We start from the raw sequence: 20945 nt of genomic DNA on the forward strand, positions 1-20945 counted from the left end.
GAAAACTTGTTCGAGAATCAATTAGCATGCCTCATAAAATTTAACAAAACCAGTTAGAAAGATGTTCGTGATTCAACTAATAAGCCGCTTAGAATTCAACTAACAAAGCGAGTGTCACGACCTAAATTTTGAGCCATCAAAGTCCAGATCAAAATTAAAAAAATAAAAATAAAATAAGAAAATTCTAAAAAATTGAAATCAAAATAAAAACAACACCAAGGTTGATTACAAAATAAAAATAAATTTATTAGAAACAAAAAAAAATTTAAAGATTTTTTTAGCTTTTTCTTTTGTTAGGTTATTCATGTTTTACTAATACGAACCGGAGCGTATTTTTTAGCTGACCATTTGTGCCATCTCAATATTTATTTTTTAGCCGACCATTTGTGCCATCTCATATTTGCGGTCACAATTTGTTTTAGACGAGAAACATAACCACAGTGTTTTTCAGCAAAATCAAATTGGGAGCTATCGTTCTCTCTGTTGTTTTCTTTGGCTTCTGTTTTTTTTTTCTTCCAACAAATTTTTTCGACTATTTCTCCTCATTAACCAATTTCCTCTCACAGCGATTTGGTCAGTCGAAAGACATCTATAAGTTGAACACCCAAATAAAAATTAAAACAAGGAATAATATATATATTTTTATACTGATTTGTTTTTTAAAATAAAAATTGAAACTGCAAAATTGATTTAAAAAGCCTAAAAATATGGCCCCTACTATAAATCTTTGAATGCAGACATAAAAATAAAGTCTTAGAAACGTGGTTTCCTTGCTTTTCAAACATCCATTATTGTGGTTACTGTTTCTTTGGAGGCCACTTTGTTAAACGTGTCCTATAAAAGGAGGTTAGATGGGATTTCTGTATGCTTCATTCTAACACACACAAATCCCCCAGAATTGCAAACTTTGAGACGATACAAACATGGCGGAGTTCCTGTGGACCTTTGCTATACAGGAAGTGTTGAAGAAGACGGTGAAGCTGGCGGCCGAGCAGATCGGCCTGACATGGGGATTCAAGGAGGAACTCTCAAGGCTGAAGGACTCTTTACTCATGGTGCAAGCCATCCTAAGGGATGTTGATAGAATGAAGGCAGACCTTGAATCCCATAAGCTATGGGTGAAGAAGCTTGAAGATATCGTCTTTGAAGCTCATATTTTACTCGATGAGCTCGCTTATGAAGACGTTCGACGCAAAGTGGAAATCGAGAAAGATAAGGTGGTACGTAATTTCTTTTCATTCTCCAAAAATCCCCTTGCTTTTCGTCTCAAAATGGCAAATAAAATCACAACTGTTTCTAAAACGTTGGGTGAGTTTATTTCTACAAAAAGTCCATCCGGATGTGTTGCTACAATATCCAATGAAGCTGAAATTGATATTTACCAAACTCGAGAAACGGACTCATTTCCTGATGAAATTGGAGTTATTGGAAGGGAAACTGAAGTATTAAATATAGTGGATAACCTACTTGCTCTTAAGAATCAAGAAACTCTAGTTGTTTTACCCATTGTTGGTACTGGTGGGTTAGGAAAAACAACTCTGGTGAAGGAGATTTTCCATCATGAAATGATAAGGAAGAATTTCGATACTTTTATATGGGTATGCGTGTCTGATCCTTTTAAAATCAACAAAATTTTAAGAGCAATCGTGGGATACATGAAGTCTACTTTTGGTGGCTCAGATGAAAGGGAAATCATTCTTCGAGAGCTCCAAAATCTGCTAAGTAACAAAAAGTATTTTCTTGTGCTTGATGATGTTTGGAATGAGGAACCCATTCTCTGGAATGAGTTGAGGGCTTGTTTGCTAAAGATCAATAAAAATATGGGAAGTGCTATCGTTGTGACTACTAGAAGTGATAAAGTTGCAGAAATTATGGAGACAAAATACCGACATCATTTGAGGGAGTTACTAGATGATCATTGTTGGTTTTTATTTGAAAAATGTGCATTTGAAAGTAAATTACCAGTAATTTCTGATGTCATTTGAGCACAACTTGTTCAAAAATTTGGTGGCATACCATTGATTGTGACGTGTTGGGAGGAATGGTGAAATCATGCAAGAATGATGAGGAATTGCAATCGACTTTGGAAAATCTAGTGAGAATTGAATTAGCAAAGGAAGATCTTATTTTATTCACAATCAAATTAAGTGTGGACCGCCTACCATCTTCCTCGTTGAAACAATGTTTTGCCTTCTGTTCAAATTTTCCACAAGACTCCATGTTCCTCAAAGAAGAACTTGTTCAAATGTGGGTAGCACAAGGATTTATTCAACTACCCAATGGAAGCAATGTAACAATGGAGGATATTGGAGCGAGATATTTTGATATTTTGTTGTCTCGCTCCTTGTTTCAAGATGTTTTCAAGGATGAGAGAGGGAAAGTTGAATATTGTAAGATGCATGATCATATATATGAGGTTGCATGTGCTATTTCAAATGATCAACATTTGAGAGAGGACCTTATAACCGATGGAAAATCTCATGGTGATGAAATTCTTTTGATTCGTCAAAGAAGAAGAACATTTTATTGTTGTGAAAATGTACCCTTTGGTAATCAAGATAAGATCACTGACTTCATCTACTTGCACATTTTAATTATTGATTATCAGTCCATAACTGAATTGCCTGACACAATCAGTAAATTGAAGCATTTGAGGTATCTTGACATTTCAAAGTCTGGAATAAGTGAGCTCCCAAAATCTATTGCTTTGCTTTACCATTTGCAGACTTTGAAGCTTGGAAGGAGTATAAAACTTCCAACAAAGTTGAGAAAGTTGATCAACCTAAGGCATTTCGAAGTTGATTTGTGTAATGCAAATCAAATTAAGCTAGTGCCTAAACATTTAAGTCGAATGACTCAACTTCAAACGCTTTCTATTTTTGTAGTTGGGTCAAATGAAGGATATAAGATTGAGGAGATTGGACGTTTAAAAAACCTTAAAGGTCAATTAAGCCTTCTACAACTCGAGCAAGTCAAAAGTAAAAAGGAGGCCATGACTGCAAATTTGGTAGAGAAGGAAAGCATTTCTGTGCTAAATTTTGAATGGAGTCTTGACAGAGAACACTGTGGTGATAATGATTTGAATGTGTTGGAAGGGCTTCAACCACACATAAACCTTCAAAGATTGCGTATTCTTAACTTTGCAAGTGAACTTATGCCTAGTGGTATTTTTGTTGAAAACTTAATTAAGCTTGAGCTACACTCTTGCAAAAGATGTAAAACTTTACCAATGCTGGGACAGTTGTCCAAACTTGAAGTTCTTTACATTCATAACCTAAGAGGTGTAAAAAGTATTGGAGATGAGTTTTACGGGAATTATCGCGACAGTAAAACTTTATTTCCTAAATTGAAAACATTTGAAATTTCGAGGATGGTCAATTTAGAGCAATGGAAAGATGTTGCTACTGTGACGAATTGTACAACTTTTCCTCATCTCGAAAACTTAACCATGTGTTCTTGTCTCAAACTAACGAATATTCCAAACATTTTTGCAACTCATAGTCAGAGGTTGGAAGCTGACACGGTTAATGTAAGGTTACTTTCAAGTTTTCAAAGTCCTCCAAACCTTCGATCTCTAACCATTTATGATTGTACAAGTTTGGTAAAGCTGCCAAACTGGTTAGACTGTTGTTGCTCACTTGAAAATTTGTGGATAGGCGAATTTCGTGATGATATGTCCCCTCCAAATTTGCAAAATCTGCCCTACTTGTCTTCATTACACATTGGAAACTTTCATAATTTTCCAGAGGGGCTCGATGGTATTCATAACTTGAAAAGATTAATAGTTGAAGGGCCAATGGAGGGTCGTGATTGGAGTCGATTCATACCCTTCAATTCACTTGAAGTTCTTGAGTTGCATGAAACAGGAACTAATAGTTTAACACAACTTCCTCGACAACTTGAGCTCCTCACCTCGTTAAGATCGTTGCATATTCAGAGTTTTAATGGCATTGAATATTTGCCAGAATGGTTGGGAAACATTACATCTTTGGAGACATTGGAGTTATCGGAGTGCAGAAATTTGAAAAACTTGCCCTCGAAAGAAGCTATGTCAAATCTAACTAGATTGAATCGTTTGGATGTGTATGAATGTTCCCAACTTGAAGTTGGTGAAGGTAGTATTGAACGGGAAAAAGTTTCGCATGTACCCAACGTTCGTGTATTCTAGAATAACTATTTTATATTTGTTTCCTTTCTTTATACTTTTTCTAATGTTTTCATTAGCCTAAGTAAAATTATAATGGTATTCTTTGTACTTTAACAATTGTATTAATTCTATTACTACATTAATTACTATGCTTTCTTTGGTTGATTGAGTTGAAAACCAAATCAAAACTAAACTGAAAAATAAAAATAAAACTAAATCAAGCTAAGCTTGTTTATATCTTTAAATTGTTAAGAAGTGACGGGTTAATATGTTACGAACATGAAGAACGAAGATTCAAACTTGCAATCTATGAATGGAGATCTTGCCGCTCTAGTTATGTCAACAAATTTTTATTAATTTATCGATTGGTTTATTAATTTTTTTTTTAAAGTATTCAGCAATTTAGAATATATTATGAAGATTTAAATATGTAGTTTTAAAAAATTAGTAATGTTGTAATTAGTTTCGTCTAGCTTTGTAGGATAACTTTTTTTTTTTAAAAATTGAATTGCAATCAATTTCAACCTCTTATTTTTCAACCATCTTGCACTTTTTTTTTTTCAAACCAATGTATATGGTAATTGAAATTGAATTGAGGAAAGGAGTAAATGTGTAAATATACCCAATAAGAAATACTCGTGCTTCTCATCGCCCATGATAGTCCTCCTTCTTGGGGGCACGACCCAACCCTTTTCCATGTAGTTAATAGGTTGTACGGCGTGGGGACACTTTTAACATGGAAAATGGCTAAGGAGTGGTGAGAACTGATCAGGAACCCCTGGTCCACCCACGAAGCTATAGATACCGTTCACACAACTAGCAGCCTAAGAACACTCCTAAGGTACTTCATTTGCCGTGGTGATCTTTTAGGCTCGAAACATTATATCTAGACTCAGTGTCACTTCTAACCACAAATCGCTAGGCTTAACTTATTAATGGGTCTTAAAAAATAACTGAGTTTGCATACAACCATCAACTAGCATCATCACACATATTTCCTACAAATTAAACATATATGCTCAATGGGGCGATAACATCATTCCTGGAAAGCTACCACCTAAGGTAAATTCCCTAGCATGCATTTATTCCAAGCGATTCCTATAAGTATTGCTTCCTAAAACCATGTGGTGACTTACATGATTGATGCATGCTCTTTCGTTTAACGTTCCTGTGTAAATAAGGTGTCTAAAAATACTAATTTTTCTCTATAAGATCTTAAATCACATAAAAAATTTAATTAGAATTTAAATAGGGCAAACAAAAGTCGAACCAATGAATAATAGTACCTCACGGGCTCCCACATGGCACCCTGCTTAATGCCCACCAAAATGTTCAATTTGCATGTACTCTAGATGTCATATGTATGGAAATTCTAATTACTTTTTATTTTCTTACTAAACATGATCAAAATTCTAACTAGTTTAAATTTTCACGAATAAAAATTAAATTTAGTATTTTTACAATCAATCTATTTATAATTCGACCTTCGATTTTAGTCGGCTTGTAATATGAATAGGTTTTTCAGATTATTGACATGAAAGAGTTGGATTAATAACTTCAGTTAATAGCGGCATAAAATTTTGCAATGAACATTTTAAATCCATATTCAAAGTCTCTCAACCATATGCATTGGACAAAAAAAATTGTCCCAACTTTTCCAAATTGGTTCAAATGGGCTCTATTTTCCCTAATTTTGTTTTTAAAAAGAAAAATGGATCTAAACAACACCTTTAAGGGTTGAAAGTAGACTACGTTAGAAAATAAAGTATTAAACGTCTTTCCAAACATGAATTATTGTTCTAACTTTTTGATTGGAGGGCACATTGATCATGTCTAGGAGTGTGATTAAGTATCAATATCTAAACAACACCAATATCTTATTAATGGTTGCATTAAGTATCAATCAAAACGTTGGAAGTACACGGAGTGATAAAGAAGCAGAAATTATGGAGACAAATTATAGATATCATTTGAGGCACTTGGGAGATGATCATTGTTGGTATTTATTTGAAAAATGGGCATTTGGAAGTGAATTACCAATTATTCCTGATGTAATTCGAGAATAACTTGTTAAAAAATTTGGTGGCATACCCTTAGCTGTAAAAGTGTAAGGAGGAATGGTATAATTATGCAAGAATTACGAGGGCTGCTCTCTCTCTCCTATAAGAAAGAACTTATCTAGGCGTGGGTAGCACAAGAGTTTATTCTAACTAATCCAAGAGACACAATGTAATGATGGAGGATATTGGAGGCACATTGTAATGACCAAAATTTTCTATTTAATTTATATCATAAACATTAAAGGTGGAAATACTTCATTTAAACTTTCATAAAATATAATCATGGACTTAACTTGGTTTGAAAACACTTTTGAAAACGACATAAGAAAAGATTAAATAAAATAAACAAATGTTTAAATTAAAAACATCCTATTCTAGCCTGTGTCTAAGAAAATAATACAATAACTCTATGCATGTGTCATGGTCTTGAGTTGTGATACTGTCGTCAACCGTATAGGAATGTCTTGCCTTAACCTGAAATAGAGGTAGCGCATGGTTTAAGTATTTTAAGAAATACTCAGTGAGTGACCCACTATTGGGGGATAAATGCAAGAACATGCAAATGCAATGACGGGACCTATCCTATTAGTCTCTTTTCCTACGACACTATCTTAATGGGCAGCTTGGATGTGTACCATATACTCTACACACAACCCATACGTGCGAGTATGGGCTCACCAAACAGTTCCCACACCGTTGGGCCCCTTTTCTTCTCGGGCGAGCTAGCTCCCTATGCCGAACACCCATTATAAATTTGAAAATTTTGAAATTTGGCTTCCAAAGAAGCCATTTCAAATTTTGAAATTTGGTTTCATACTTTATGAATGTCCCCGATTTGACCTAAGTTGAGGAGGCAAAACTTTTTTTTGTGTACCATACGTCGTTTTTGAACCCTAGAAATCCTTATTTTTGGTTAGTTTCTTTTCTTATTAACCTTGTATTTGAAGAATTATATTAATTTTGTTACTATATTTACTATGGCTTTAAATTTATCTTTGTAACATTTATCTTTATTGTTCACCTTATTAAATTAACAAAGCCCACAAATTATTTATTTACTTGAAGTTTTAGATGGTCATGAATTCACATCTTAGAAATGAGGAAAAATGAATAATTCAAACCTTATTTACTTGGACAAACTAAAAATGATCACGAGACAATTCCCAGTCGTATAGAGGAAGATATTGAAAGTGGTAGGTGGGCGAGCAAATTTTCGATGTTTGACTCGGCAAGCTCCCTTACAAAGATCTCGTTGGTTATTTAATTTGTTTCATCTTCCAGAAACAATCTCTTATTTTTTTCATCTCAAAATGAACCTTAAAACAAAGTTGCAAGCTTTTGAGTGAAATGAATTGAACCACCATTTATAAGCGTGTACAAACCTTCCCTCTAACAGACGCGTTTTAAAGCCTTAGGGGAAAGCTCGAAAGGGAAAGCTCAAAGAAGACAACCACAGCTAACGTTGAATCTGGGCCGTTACACTATTTTCGTCTTTAAATGTGTAATAAATTTTTAATTTTTTTATTTTTAAAATTAAATAGTGATGAATTTATTTGTTTTGCTTTATAGTTCTCATTATGAAAAAGAAAGAAAAAAAGAAAAAAGAAAAAAATACTAGGAGAAGAAGAAGCCAAAAAACAGGGGTGCATGGGAATAAGGATGGTCCTCAGTACAGAGAATAACTACCTCCTTAAGAAGAAGAAAACATAGAGATAAGTCATTTCATTCATCCAATCATTCTCGTGAACTTTCCCAACCTGATCCCTTGTTGGATGATGAAAGAACCACATCAGCTAATTTAGGGAATGATCATGCGTTTATACTCTCTCCATTGGTATGAAACCTTTTGGGGAAACCCAAAGCAAAGCCATAAGAGCTTATGCTCAAAGTGGACAATACCATACCATTGTGGAGAGTCGTGTTCGTCTAACATGGTACCAGAGCCATGCTTTAAACTTAGTCGTGCCAATAGATTGGTAAATCCTCAAATATCGAACAAAGACTCCAAAAGAAAAGGAGTCAAACCTCCTCGAAGTCTCGTCAAAAGACTCTAGTTCTCCTTCATTAGATAATAACAAATAGTGTAATGAATGTGAATATCTTTCTGGTGCTCATATAGTGTAATGAATGTGAATATCTTTTTGTGCTCTAACGGTTCTGGATAGTCTTTGTTGGGTTTTATGTTCTAAAACTCATAGTTTGTAAACAAAAACATATTCTATTTTCAATAAAGTTATTATTGTTGTTTATTCAGTAAAGATTGTTATTGAATAAAGTGAAATTTACGAGCATTAAACTAAATCCAATAAACTAAGAACACTCTGGCTATAGTATGATTACTTGAACTATATGTAGAGACATAAGAGTGGATCAAGTTCAAGTGATCTATAGTATAAGGATAAGGCTGAGTACCTTATTCTGGGAACACTATGGATACGGCCCACTTTTGTATATGATATAAACAATGTGATCACTAAATTGTACATGTGGAGACATGTAAGTGGGGGCGTCCTATGTAATGATTATTGCATAAGATCGGACCATGAAGAAAACCACCATACTTTATAATGTCGTTTACTGTTGAGACTGATTTTCTTTTCATTCAATGACCTAGGTAACTCAATCTTAATCCTGAGCTAACCATGAACTCCTGTTTATTTGGAATTATCCTTAGATATGCATGGGTGAGAGTGGCTCGAGTTTGCTGACTTAATAGGTCTCCAATTTTAGGGGTAAGACTGGGTGAATAGCTGGGGACGTGGGGTGCAAGATGAAATTCGCTCCTACCCACTTTTAGGGATAGAAGAGAGGTAGTTCCCTTAGGTACTGACTCTAGGTCTTGAACAAGGGGCCTCACCCACTCATTGGCGTGAGAGGGATTCGGTTTACTGGTTGGACCACAAACCAATAGTTCATAAGAGGATCAGTGGGACTTAAGGAACAAGAAGCAACTTCAGGGGTAAAACGGCTAATTGACCCAGCTTTAGCTACGAACAACCTGTGAAGGATCGACTTACTAATCATGGTTATATCAAATGGACAGAAATATATCTATAGTGAGGGGAGTGCAACTACTAGGCTATAGTGGAGTGTCCTAGTAGTTAACGAGTGTTGTTGATTAACAAGGTTAATGAGTTTAATCGGTTAATCTTGGATCGTTGGAGCCCATGATCTATAGGTCCATTAGGTCCCTCTACTAGCTCATATCGGACTAAACAATAGAACAGTGTGACGAGTGAGTTCGAACTATTCGAATTCAAATTAGGGAATATGCACTACATATATACGATATATTTAATCGTATTTTTGTTTTATTTACGAATTAAACAAAAAGAGAGAATTTGAGATATTTAAATAAGTTTTAAATATTTTAATAATTGATTGGGATTGACTTTTGAGTTAATATTAAATATTAATTAAATAGTTTAATTAATCATTTAATGTTACCTTAATTTGAAATTAATTATTCAAATTAATTGTTGAATTAAAATGATGTTGACTTCATTTAATGGAAAAATCCATGTTAGTAGAACTTTGAGGTGTCAAAATTTTATTTAACCAAACTTGCATGCTTGCCAAATAAACCCCACAAGTTTGAGTAGAATTTTGAGTGTCAAAATTTGGTGATCTCAAATTTACATGAACATGCAAACATGACTCTATAAATAGAGTGATCATCGTGCATGAAAGGTCTTCTTGGTGGAAAACCTTGAGACAAACACTCTCTTCATATATACAAAATCTCTCCCAAGTTTAGTCACTCACCGGATTCCACAATCCCGTTCTAAGGCCGGAGGATAGTGGAGAAGACACTAGTGGTGGTTCGAAACCGGTTCGTGAGAAAAAGGAATTTGAACTACAAAAGGTTAGTATTCAAACTCATTAAGTTTTAATACTCATGAACATGCTAGTTATTTACTATAATTGATGTTCTAAAAGTGCCTAAGATCCAAATTGTTTACGCGTGTGTTATATTAACACCATCAATTAGTATCAGAGCATGTTTTAGGCACTTTATTTACATTAATTTGATCATGGTGGGTACCATTTCATGAATGAAATTTTGGGGTTGCTAAAGTGGATGGTTTTGGTTTTGGCATTTTTTTATGCTTCCATTTGATACAATTATTGTAATAAGTCTAATCTGTATAGCCTTTAATGCATGAAGAAAGGTCTCTAATTTTTATGGAGTCATTAGAGTTCATTTTAGGTTGTAATTGATCGAAAATGGATAGCAAGCTGAATCGAAGAAGATGGAAGAGGCGGTTCGGGTGTTTTTTCTGCCTTTGGGGTCCGGTTCAACATTTTTAAGGGTTGGTTCACCCAGTTCGTGATCCTCGGGAGAAGTTCAAGTTATTTTATTTATTAATGTAATAATTTAGTTAATTGCTTGTTTTAAAATGCCAAAATCAATCTACTTTAGCGTGTTTAATTAAATATGCATTATAAAAGTATGTTTTAAATTAAATAGAAAATGTATATGCATAAAGTATGTCATATAGATTTAAAATTCCACCATAGGCTAAGCATGTTTTATGTATTCCAAGTACGTTATAAGTGTCATAATGTATAGTATGCATGTTTAGAGTTCCATGAGTGATAGATATAAATTGTTATATAAAGTATGTTAGATGCATATTATAGGTTATTTTCAACGTCATAAAACGAGATAGACGTTAAAATCTATAATAAAGATAAGTGCATGCTCACTTAGGGTTAAGAACCGAGCACGATCAATTTTAATAGTTAAAATAGGTCGATGTCTTACAAAATTGCGGTTACGAGAAAGCTCACCTGGCACGATCTTTTGCGGTTACAAAATTGCGGTCTCGACCAATATCTAATTACAATTTTTTCTTTAATACAATACACCATTATTCATTAAATATAATATTAAAACTAAATCCACTCATATTTATTTTAAGCAAATTTTGATAATTACTCTTATTTTATTTAATAAAAATAAAATTAATAAAATAATTTTAAAAAATTATTATTAATTTATTATAATCTATATTTTTATAAGAATTATTTTTGGGTTAAGGAATATTTTCAATCATTTTTTATTTATTTATTTTTATTAGAAACTAAAAATAAATATTTTAATCATAAACCATTCTCTTTCGTTTTCTACTACTCGTACTACTAGCGCCGTTAAATACTCCGTTAAAAAAAAAATGACCGTCATTTTTCAATATATTCATTTGAAATAAGATATTCAAAAATATTTTAATAAATATTTTATTTAAGATATTTAAGAATAAGAGGTATAAAAACAAAATATCTAAAATACCTAAAAAAAAATCAAATAATTTATTTCAAAATTTCACACATAAATTTTATTTATATTTATTTTTGTTATCATATTTATAAGATAAATATTATTTTTGTTACCATATTTATAATATTTTTATTATAGTTTAATTTTAAATAATTAGTCTTGTAAATTATTTTATTTTTATTATATCAAATTAAACCTAATGTAATACAACTACTCAAACTTATAATCAAAACTAAATTCAACTCATATTAAAATAAAATCTCAATCTCAATCTCAATTTCAATCTTGGAAGGCTTAATACAACAAATTACTCTCAAAATTTACCTAATTTTCCTGTTAAAATATCGGGAAGAGCGTTAAAATTAAAGCATTCAATGTTGTGAACCGAAAAATCTCTGGCAGTTGTATCATCTATTAACTTCTCCATCTTCTTGGTGGTGGGATTATACAACACTAATTCAGCTCCAGCCCAAAGACACAAGATCTTTCCATCTTTGCATATTTTAATCGGTTCCACTGTCGATTTTGAGAAGGAAAGTATATTTTTATTGACATCTGGTACGATGACACTAAATGCTTTAATCCACGAACCATCTTCCTTCATCTTCCACACCCTATACTTGTACCCCTCCATAGAAAGAGTTAAATGAATGGCACCATTAAATATTCCAATACAAGGAAAATAACCGTCATCATTAGGAAAAGGAATCTGCTCGTATTTCTCATCTTCCATATTTAGACGATAAATGACATCGGGACCAAGATTATTTTGGCCAATCCAATGCAGCCCTCCATTTAAGTAAACACCATGACATCCATTAAAAGAACAAGTTGGTGACTCAATCTGCGTCCATTCCGGCCGGGTCCCAAATGCAAAAATCTCTGTTTTGTAGTTATGGATGATGGAGTTTCTATCACGAACAGTAGAGCTTCTTACCACTTTGTATTGTTTTGTTTTCGGACAAAACCCAAATCCATAGCAGCAAGTAAACCAATTCCCTTTGTATATGTCTTTGGGGAGTTCGAAGTACTCATTCGTAATGGGATTTAATATCACGACACTATTCGGGCTAAGCCAGCTATTTGTCTTTTTAGTGACTACGAAAGCCAAGAGTCCATTGCACGAATTGATAATTGAGATAAAAGAACGCTTAAAATACTTACGTTTCAAGTTGAATGAAGCAACACTCCTCACCCCTTCCACGTGGTCGGGATCCAATTCCAAGCAATGGAGATTACGAAAGCGATGCGAATTGGGACGATCACGGCACTCTGAATAAACATGTGCAAGGAAGAAGTTGGAAGCAGCCGAGATTGAAGAGTGATGCTTAGAACTTAAGATCACATTGTTCCAGGTTTTACAGACCAGCCTACAGCTCGGCAAACAATAGGAAGGGAGTTTGTTGACTATTAGCTCGATGACATCGGGTACGAGTTCGACAATTTCAGAAATTTTGTTGCCTTGACGATGAGCCATCCTAGTCGAGATTGAACTAAAGAAGATAGGAGAGGTAAGCTACTTTGAATGGGATGGGAAAAAATAATGGTTATTTCTGTATTTATAACTTAAAAAAACTAAAAAATAATCTAATATTTTCTATTTTAAAAACTAATCTTTTCTTATTTTGAATCGTCTCAAATCATATATATATTTTTTTCATATTAACGTATACATGAAATATATAAAATAATTTAAGGAGTTAAAGTAATTTAAAAAATTTTAATTTGATTTTTTTAATATTAAAAAAAATAAATATTGTTTTTTTAAGGTATATAATTTATTTTAGTCAAATATACTATTTTTTTAATGAAATTTTATAGATACCGAAAATTCTTTTTAACTTAAATTGAAATTTATTTTAAATCTTTATTTAATTTTTAAAATTAGGTGTTAATAATTTTTTTTTATTATTATTATTATTTAAAAAATTAACCACTAATAATATTAATTACAAACATCTAATATTTTTAATATATTTAATAATAAGATTTAATCAAATAATTTAAGATTATATTTGATTTAAAATTTTAAAAAAACATCCAAAATTTTTAATATATTTAATAATAAGATTTAATCCTTTAAGATTATATTTCATTTAAAATTTTAAACATTTATTAAAATTTTCCTAATTTAAAAATGTATTAAAGGTAGTTTGTTTAAATAAAATACGAAAGAATAAAATATATGAGAATAAGATATTTAAAAATTAATTAAAAATCAGATAAAAATCAAAATTTTACATTATTTTTTTTGTTCAAATATTTATAATATTTTTTTTATACTATTTAATTTCAAACTTAATTATTTTATTTTTATTATTTTAATTTATTAAAATAAATAAACTAATTTAAAAAAAAAAAATAAACAAAAAATGATCATGAGACAATTTCTAGTCGTGTCGAGGAAGATACTGAAAGTGGTAGGTGGGCGAGCAAATTTTCAATGTTCGACTTGGCAAGCTCCTTTACAAAGATCTCGTTGGTTATTTATTTTGTTTCATTTTACAAAAACAATCTCTTATTTTTCGTCTTAAAATGACCCTTAAAATAAGGTTGCAAGTTTTAACACTCAAATGAATTGAACAATAATATTAATTTGCATGAATCTATTTGTGATGTCCCACGTTGGTTGGGGAGGAGAACAAACCACCATTTTATAAGGGTGTGGAACCTTTCCCTAGCAGACGCGTTTTAAAGTCTTGAGGGGAAACCTGAAAGGGAAAGCCTAAAGAGAACATATCTGCTAGTGGTGGATCTTGGGCCGTTACAAATGGTATCAGAGTCAGACACCGGATGATGTGCCAGCCTCCTCGCTGTTCCCCGAAGGGGGGTAGACACGAGGCGGTGTTGGGCCCCAAAGGGAGGTGGATTTGGGGGCGGTTTGACATCAATGGGCGGAAGGAAAGAGTACCAGCGAGGACACTGTGTCTCGAAGGGGGGTGGATTGTGATGTCCCACATTGGTTGGGGAGGAGAACAAACCACCATTTATAAGGGTGTGGAACCTTTCCGTAGCAGATGCGTTTTAAAGCCTTAAGGGGAAACCTGAAAGGGAAAGCCTAAGGAGAACATATCTGCTAGTGGTGGATCTTGGGGCGTTACAAATGGTATTTGAGCCAGACACTGGACGATGTGCCAGCCTCCTCGCTGTTCCCCGAAGGGGGGTAGACACGAGGCGGTGCTGGGCCCCAAAGGGAGGTGGATTTGGGGGCGGTTCGACATCGATGGGCGGAAGGAAAGAGTACCAGCGAGGACACTGGGTCTCGAAGGGGGTGGATTGTGATGTCCCACATTGGTTGGGGAGGAGAACAAACCACCATTTATAAGGGTGTGGTAAGCCTTCGAGGGGAAGCCCGAGAGGGAAAGCCCAAAGAGGACAACCGCTAGCCACCATTTATAAGGGTGTGGTAAACCTTCGAGGGGAAGCCCGAAAGGGAAAGCCCAAAGAGGACAACCGCTGCTAGCGGTGAATCTGGGCCGTTACACAATTTTTGTCCTTGAATTAAAAAAAATGTGTAATAAATTTTTAATTTTTTTTAAAAATTAAATAGTATGAATTTATTTGTTTTGCTTTATAATTCTTATCATGTTTCCAAAATTAAAGGTAAATTTTAATGTGAAAACCTTGTTTATGAAAATGGAATTTAAAATAGAAGTTTTTTTCTTAAAAAAAGAAAAAGAAAAAGAAAAAGAAAAAGAAAAAAAATACAATAGAAGAAGAAGCCAAAAAAAAAACAGGGGTGCATGGGAATAATGATGGTCCTCAGTACAGAGAATAACTACCTCCTTAAGAAGAAGAAAACATAGAGACTAGTCATTTCATTCATCCAATCATTCTCGCGAACTTTTCCAACATATCCCTTGTTGAATGACGAAAGAACCACATCAGCTAATTTAAGTTTATAAACAAGGAATACTCTCTTCCTTGGTATGAGACTTTTTGGGGAAGTCCAGAGCAAAACCATGAGAGCTTATGGTCAAATTGGACAATATCATACCATTGTGGAGAGTCGTGTTCGTCTAACATGGTACTAGAGTCATGTCCTAAACTTAGTCGTGCCAATAGATAGGTATGGAGTCAAGCCTCCTCGAAATCTCGTCAAAAGACTCTAGTTCTCCTTTATTAGATAATAACATATAATGTAATGAATGTGAATATCTTTCTGGTGCTCATATAGTCGTGCCAATAGATTGATAAATCCTCAAATATCGAACAAATGACTCCAAAAGAAAAGGAGTCAAGCCTCCTCGAAGTCTCGTCAAAAGACTCTAGTTCTTCTTTATCAGATAATAACATGTAGTGTAATGAATGTGAATATCTTTCTTTGCTCTAATTGTTCTGGATAGTCTCCTCACAGCCTGCTCAAGTGTCACTTACTCCACCTCTAGTTCCTACGACACCGTTATTATCATTTATCGATATTGATTTTTCGAGTTCTATTTGATGTTTCTTTATTTCGAGTTAATATATTTTGTGCTAAAAGATCATCACTAGTCTAATAGAATCACGTATAATCATTATAAAATCCAATTATCAAAAAGACTGATTAACCCACTTGTAAGTCTCGTCAAAAGACTCTAGTTCTCATTTCGTCAGATAGCAACATATAGTGTAATGAATGTGAATATCGTTCTGGTGTTCTAACTGTTTTGGATAGTCTCCTCACAACCTGCTCAAGTGTCACTTGCTCCACCTCTAGTTTCTCAACAGCGGTTTTAACAATTTCTTGAGTTTTTGCTACAAGATCACTGGGTGAATTTTTATGAAACTCAACATCAACTCCCACTTGTATTGTAGTCTCTGTGTCTTTCTTCACATTGTTCTTATATCGGACGTTTTAATCAAATGTCACGTCATAATTTCTCAGAATTTTTCTATTTTATCATCCCGAAACCTGAACCCAAGCATGTTAGAACCATAGCCTATGAAGTAGAACTCACACCCTTAACATCAAGCTTGTCTATCTTCTCTAAACCAATATGAACAAATGTAGTGCAACCAAAAGTTCTCAAGTGAAAGCATTTGAGTTCAGGGTTTTGTAATCACAACATCAGCTCATAATGTCTTAAGCAGTTCAGAATGAATTCTCATACTTCTTGTCTGCTCATTGAATGTTCTTTTAATTCTTTCAACAACACCATTTTATCTTGTCTTACCGGGAACGACTCTCATTAATCTGATTTCCTTAGCTACATGAAATGCTTTTAATTCTGACTTCTCATATTCTCCTACATTGTCAAATTTTGGACATTTGATTTTCTAACGGATCAAATTTTTAATTTAGTTTTTTCTTTAAAGGTGGCAAACCCATCTCACTTATATTTCGTGAAATAGACTGATACCTTTTAATTGGAATCCTCATTGAAGGTGAAGTAGAATTTAGATCCACAAAATAATAGAACTGGAGATGGTTCACAAACATTTATATGGACAATTTTCAACCATACTTTTTTTTTTTTTCTCTTGCAACCTTTATGAAATTAACTCATTTCTGCATTCATCACACAATTCTCACACAGACCCATATCAATAGATTTCAGACCCTCCAAAGCTCCTCTGGCAAACATCTTCATTCATTTAACGCTCATATATCCAAGTCTATTGTGTCATAGACTTAAACTAGAAGCACTCAACAGTAGCAACCATGTTCATACACCCTATAGTGGTGTATAAGATTCCATATTTTGTGTCATGTGCTACAATCTTAGTACCCTTCACAATCTCCCACAAACTCTACTACATAACTCGTGCTCTCCAACTGAAAAATAGAGACCAGATTCTTCTTTAGTTTTTAAAAATACTCAATAAGTAGTCCCAATGTTGGGGTTGACAAATGCAAATACAAGCGAACATGGTGGGACCTTATCTTTTCCTAAAAAAACATTTCATGGTCTTAGATTCTACCTTCTAGTTGGGGCAAGATTGTGTATTATTTTTCTACACACGACCCACACATGTGCACATGGACCCATCAAGCGGGCTCGTATATGTTCCCCTGCGCCTAGCTCGTCGGGCTAACACACGCTCATGCTAACAAATGCCATGAAGAGAAAGAGCCCACATGATATCATGGTGAACATAAATATCGTATAAGTACGCATCCGTACTAATCATAATGAGGAAGTATCTCGATGTTGGGATTTATGTCAAAAAAACCTCGTAATTAGTTATTCAACTTTTAATAGTAATTTGATTATTTTATTTGTAACTTAATATTATCCATGGTATACAAAATCCAATTTTATTAATGTAAGCTTGAACAACATGCGGCTAAAATTCAAAAAGATTATGTTTGAGTAATAACGTAAAAGGTCTATATCATTTTGGATCTATATCATGGATAAAGTTGGGTGTCTTATCCGACAACACTAATAAGTTAATATTCATAGCAGTGGTACTCAATCCTCGTTACAAATTAGATTATATATCATTTTGCTTTCGAATATTTAAGGAGATGCCATGGTTAAAGTGACATGGACGATATAAAAAATTATTTAATTCATTTATATGATTACTATAAGTTTTATGATCATACTTAAGATAATCGCCCATATAAACCAAGACTCACTTATAATACTGAGTATGGACACAACTGATGAAGTGAATTTGAGTGCTTCAATATTAGTATTATCAAGATACAATCAAAGAAGAGAAGAGCAAAATTCATTAGAATTAAAGAATGACGTGGATCGATATTTATCTGGTCCCACTGAAAAACTATGATAATTTTGATGTGTTTGACGTGGTGGAAAGCAAATGAGTTTAAATATAGAGTTTTATAAAAAAATTGCCCAAGATGTTTTAGCCATTCCATAGTCCCACTGTAACTTTTGAATCACGAGAATTCTTGGTTGTTTTATTTGACCCCTAAAACAGAGGACACTTTGTACACAAAATTGGATCAGTAGAAAATCAGTACCATTAGCAACCTGAAGATTTAGAGATTTGTTCTAAAATTGAGACAGGTAACTACAAATTTGTTTATTGTCTATTTGTTGTGATGTACTTTATATTGTTATCTCACAATTTATAATTTTCTAATTTTGGAGATGATTTAAAACCCTCTATCTCCACCAATGTCACGTAAAAATAATTATTTTTCAATATAAAAAAAATATTTTTAATGATAATTATTTTTTAGGCTAGGGACAAAAAGGTAATTTGAAATCTGAATTAGTGTCATATTACTGCAAGACGTATTGAGTTTGTGGTATTATTGTATTATTGTAAGACTTTTCTTCTTTGTAAGTCTAGCCTTTGCTTATTTTCCCACGAAAGCAACTTGCATTAAGAATAGAAGATTGGATACTTTTAAATTGGATACTTTTAAATTTATAAGTACGTCGTTGAATGATTATATATTGTGAATGTAGATAATTTAATTATATATGATAACTTTGAAATTGATTCATTGCCTACCTTTTACATAGTTATAGGTGATATTATGAACGGAATAGAGGGTTGGATATGTTTAAACTAAAAAGCTTATAGGTGGTAATTGTTGTAGCATTTTAGGTGATACTAATTAAATTAAAAAAAAAATTCAAATAACCCGAACTCAACCCGAAAATAGAGGGTTGAGTTGAGTTGAATTGTGAAAAGTTTTGGGATTGGTTGGGTTACCAATCCAACTAACCTGGACCATGTACACCCCTAATATGACGTGTGCTTTGAAGAGAAAATAAGACATAAACAAGATAGGAACAACGAGTAGACATGAGTGCCAAAGACAGGCTTGTTGAAGGGCCGAGTAGGGCTTCGTGCCTTAACCTCAAAATTTGGGGTTCTGAAGGAAATTTGGGGACGCGGGTCTAGAGTCAAATCCATCCATATAAAATATGAATGCTTGCCAAATTTTGTATCAATCAGACACCGAACGAATGCTTCACAACACTGAATGATCGTTTGCCAAATGACGTCTACCTGATGAGTATTGAAAATGCCTCAAAATGTATTATAGGGCGAGGCATGATGTCAGCTCTCCACCACCCTTGGGCCTTGTGGCCTAAGAAAGCTACCTTGTGGCATATGTGTGTGTCACAGTGAGGGTGGGCGTTACGAGACAAGTGTCTCAAACGACTTTTCTTTGAAATGGGTCTTTCAAGGACAGTATCAAGTGACACGAGTGCACCGGTATTGCGCCCTAGCTCGAGTGTCGGAGGTTAGATTTTACAACTGCTATGCGGTACGTATCCATAAATGATATGACATGGGCACGGGAGGGCCAATGCCTCAATTGAAATTGGATGAATGGATGTTCGGGATGTCTCGATAATATGAACGACACGTGGGCCCGTTCTCGATGGCATGACCGAGTGAGTTGTGATGGCCGACGAAACCCCTTGATTTGAGATGGCGTGAAGACATATGGGTCATGTTGATTTGGAACCAAGATCACAAGATGAGATTCGACGTTGCTTTGAGAGACCTTGCCCTCGAATAGAGGCAAGGTTGAGCCGAATGACTAGGCATAGTGTAGAGGCAAGTTGGTTGTGTCGCAGAGGATTGAACATGCACGTGCAAACGATGTGTGCAACTGAACAAGCATGGATTCTCCACGAGCGATATTCAGTTGGCAAAGACTAACCTCGCCTAAAGTCCGGCGAAGCTACAAAGTCGACCAAAAAATGAATATGGGGCTTGAGTCTCCCTTAAGGCTAGTTGTGAGCGTTTCAAGATTACGCCGTCACACGGGTAAAAAAGTATGCCGCACGGTTAAGCCATAAAGGAGTCGTTGAACCGAATGGAGGCGTTGCGAGCTGACCGCAGGAGGAACAACTCAACTGAGTCACACACTACCCGGAAGTGAGCCACAATTTGGGGGAACGGCTCGACACCCGCATCACACGTGGAAGGGGCGCAACTAAGCATTCAGGTTGGAGCTCAGGTGGTGGGTTGATGTATGGGACTCAAGTCGCCTAAATATAACTGCAGAGTGGGTCGCATTATGCTAGTGGGTCACGTGTTTCTAACTTGCAAAAATTGGGTCGAGGGTGTCACAATCACACTCTTGCAGTAGCAGGACTTCGATTGTGTGGCAGTTATTCTAACATAATAAACAAGTTAGCTATGTGAATATCAAACTTTGCAGACAATATCAGCGTGTGCTTGAGTCCCTCGAGTTATGTTTAAGAGAAATGTTTTAGAAAATGTGAGTGAGGAAATACGTTTAAAACAACTTTTGAGAAAGCAATGTTATAAGCTAAAAATGAGTGGGCAACAACGATGACGTTGATAAGATATAACCCGGGTAGGAAGAATTGACAACAAGTCACATCCCCCCTTATAGTACATTTTGAGGCATTTTTAGCTCTGGCGAGTGCAGATATAATTTTGGTGATCGGTCATCCATCGCTGTGTTGACATAACAATAATAGTAAAAGCCTATCTTTGACACTCGTGTTTACTCATGGTGTGTTCTGATGCATCGTCCACCTTCGCTATTAAATTTTTATTT

The 20945-nt window shown here is 34.3% G+C and overlaps 1 protein-coding gene and 1 pseudogene across 1 annotated transcript; one reads left to right on the forward strand and one right to left on the reverse strand.

Moving 5' to 3' along the window:
* The first annotated feature begins 826 nt into the window (after positions 1-826).
* Positions 827-4270, forward strand: LOC147786906 (putative disease resistance protein RGA4; annotated as a pseudogene).
* Positions 4271-11801: 7531 nt separating this feature from the next.
* LOC111805578 (F-box protein At3g07870-like) lies at positions 11802-12965 on the reverse strand. The gene has a single exon (XM_023690693.2). It carries the CDS (start codon positions 12963-12965, stop codon positions 11802-11804), a length of 1164 nt encoding a protein of 387 aa, XP_023546461.2.
* Between the last annotated feature and the right edge of the window lie 7980 nt (positions 12966-20945).

The sequence above is a fragment of the Cucurbita pepo genome, chromosome 18 (assembly GCF_057944985.1).
Source record: "Cucurbita pepo subsp. pepo isolate OVF chromosome 18, ASM5794498v1, whole genome shotgun sequence".
In the NCBI taxonomy this organism is placed as follows: Eukaryota; Viridiplantae; Streptophyta; class Magnoliopsida; order Cucurbitales; family Cucurbitaceae; genus Cucurbita; species Cucurbita pepo.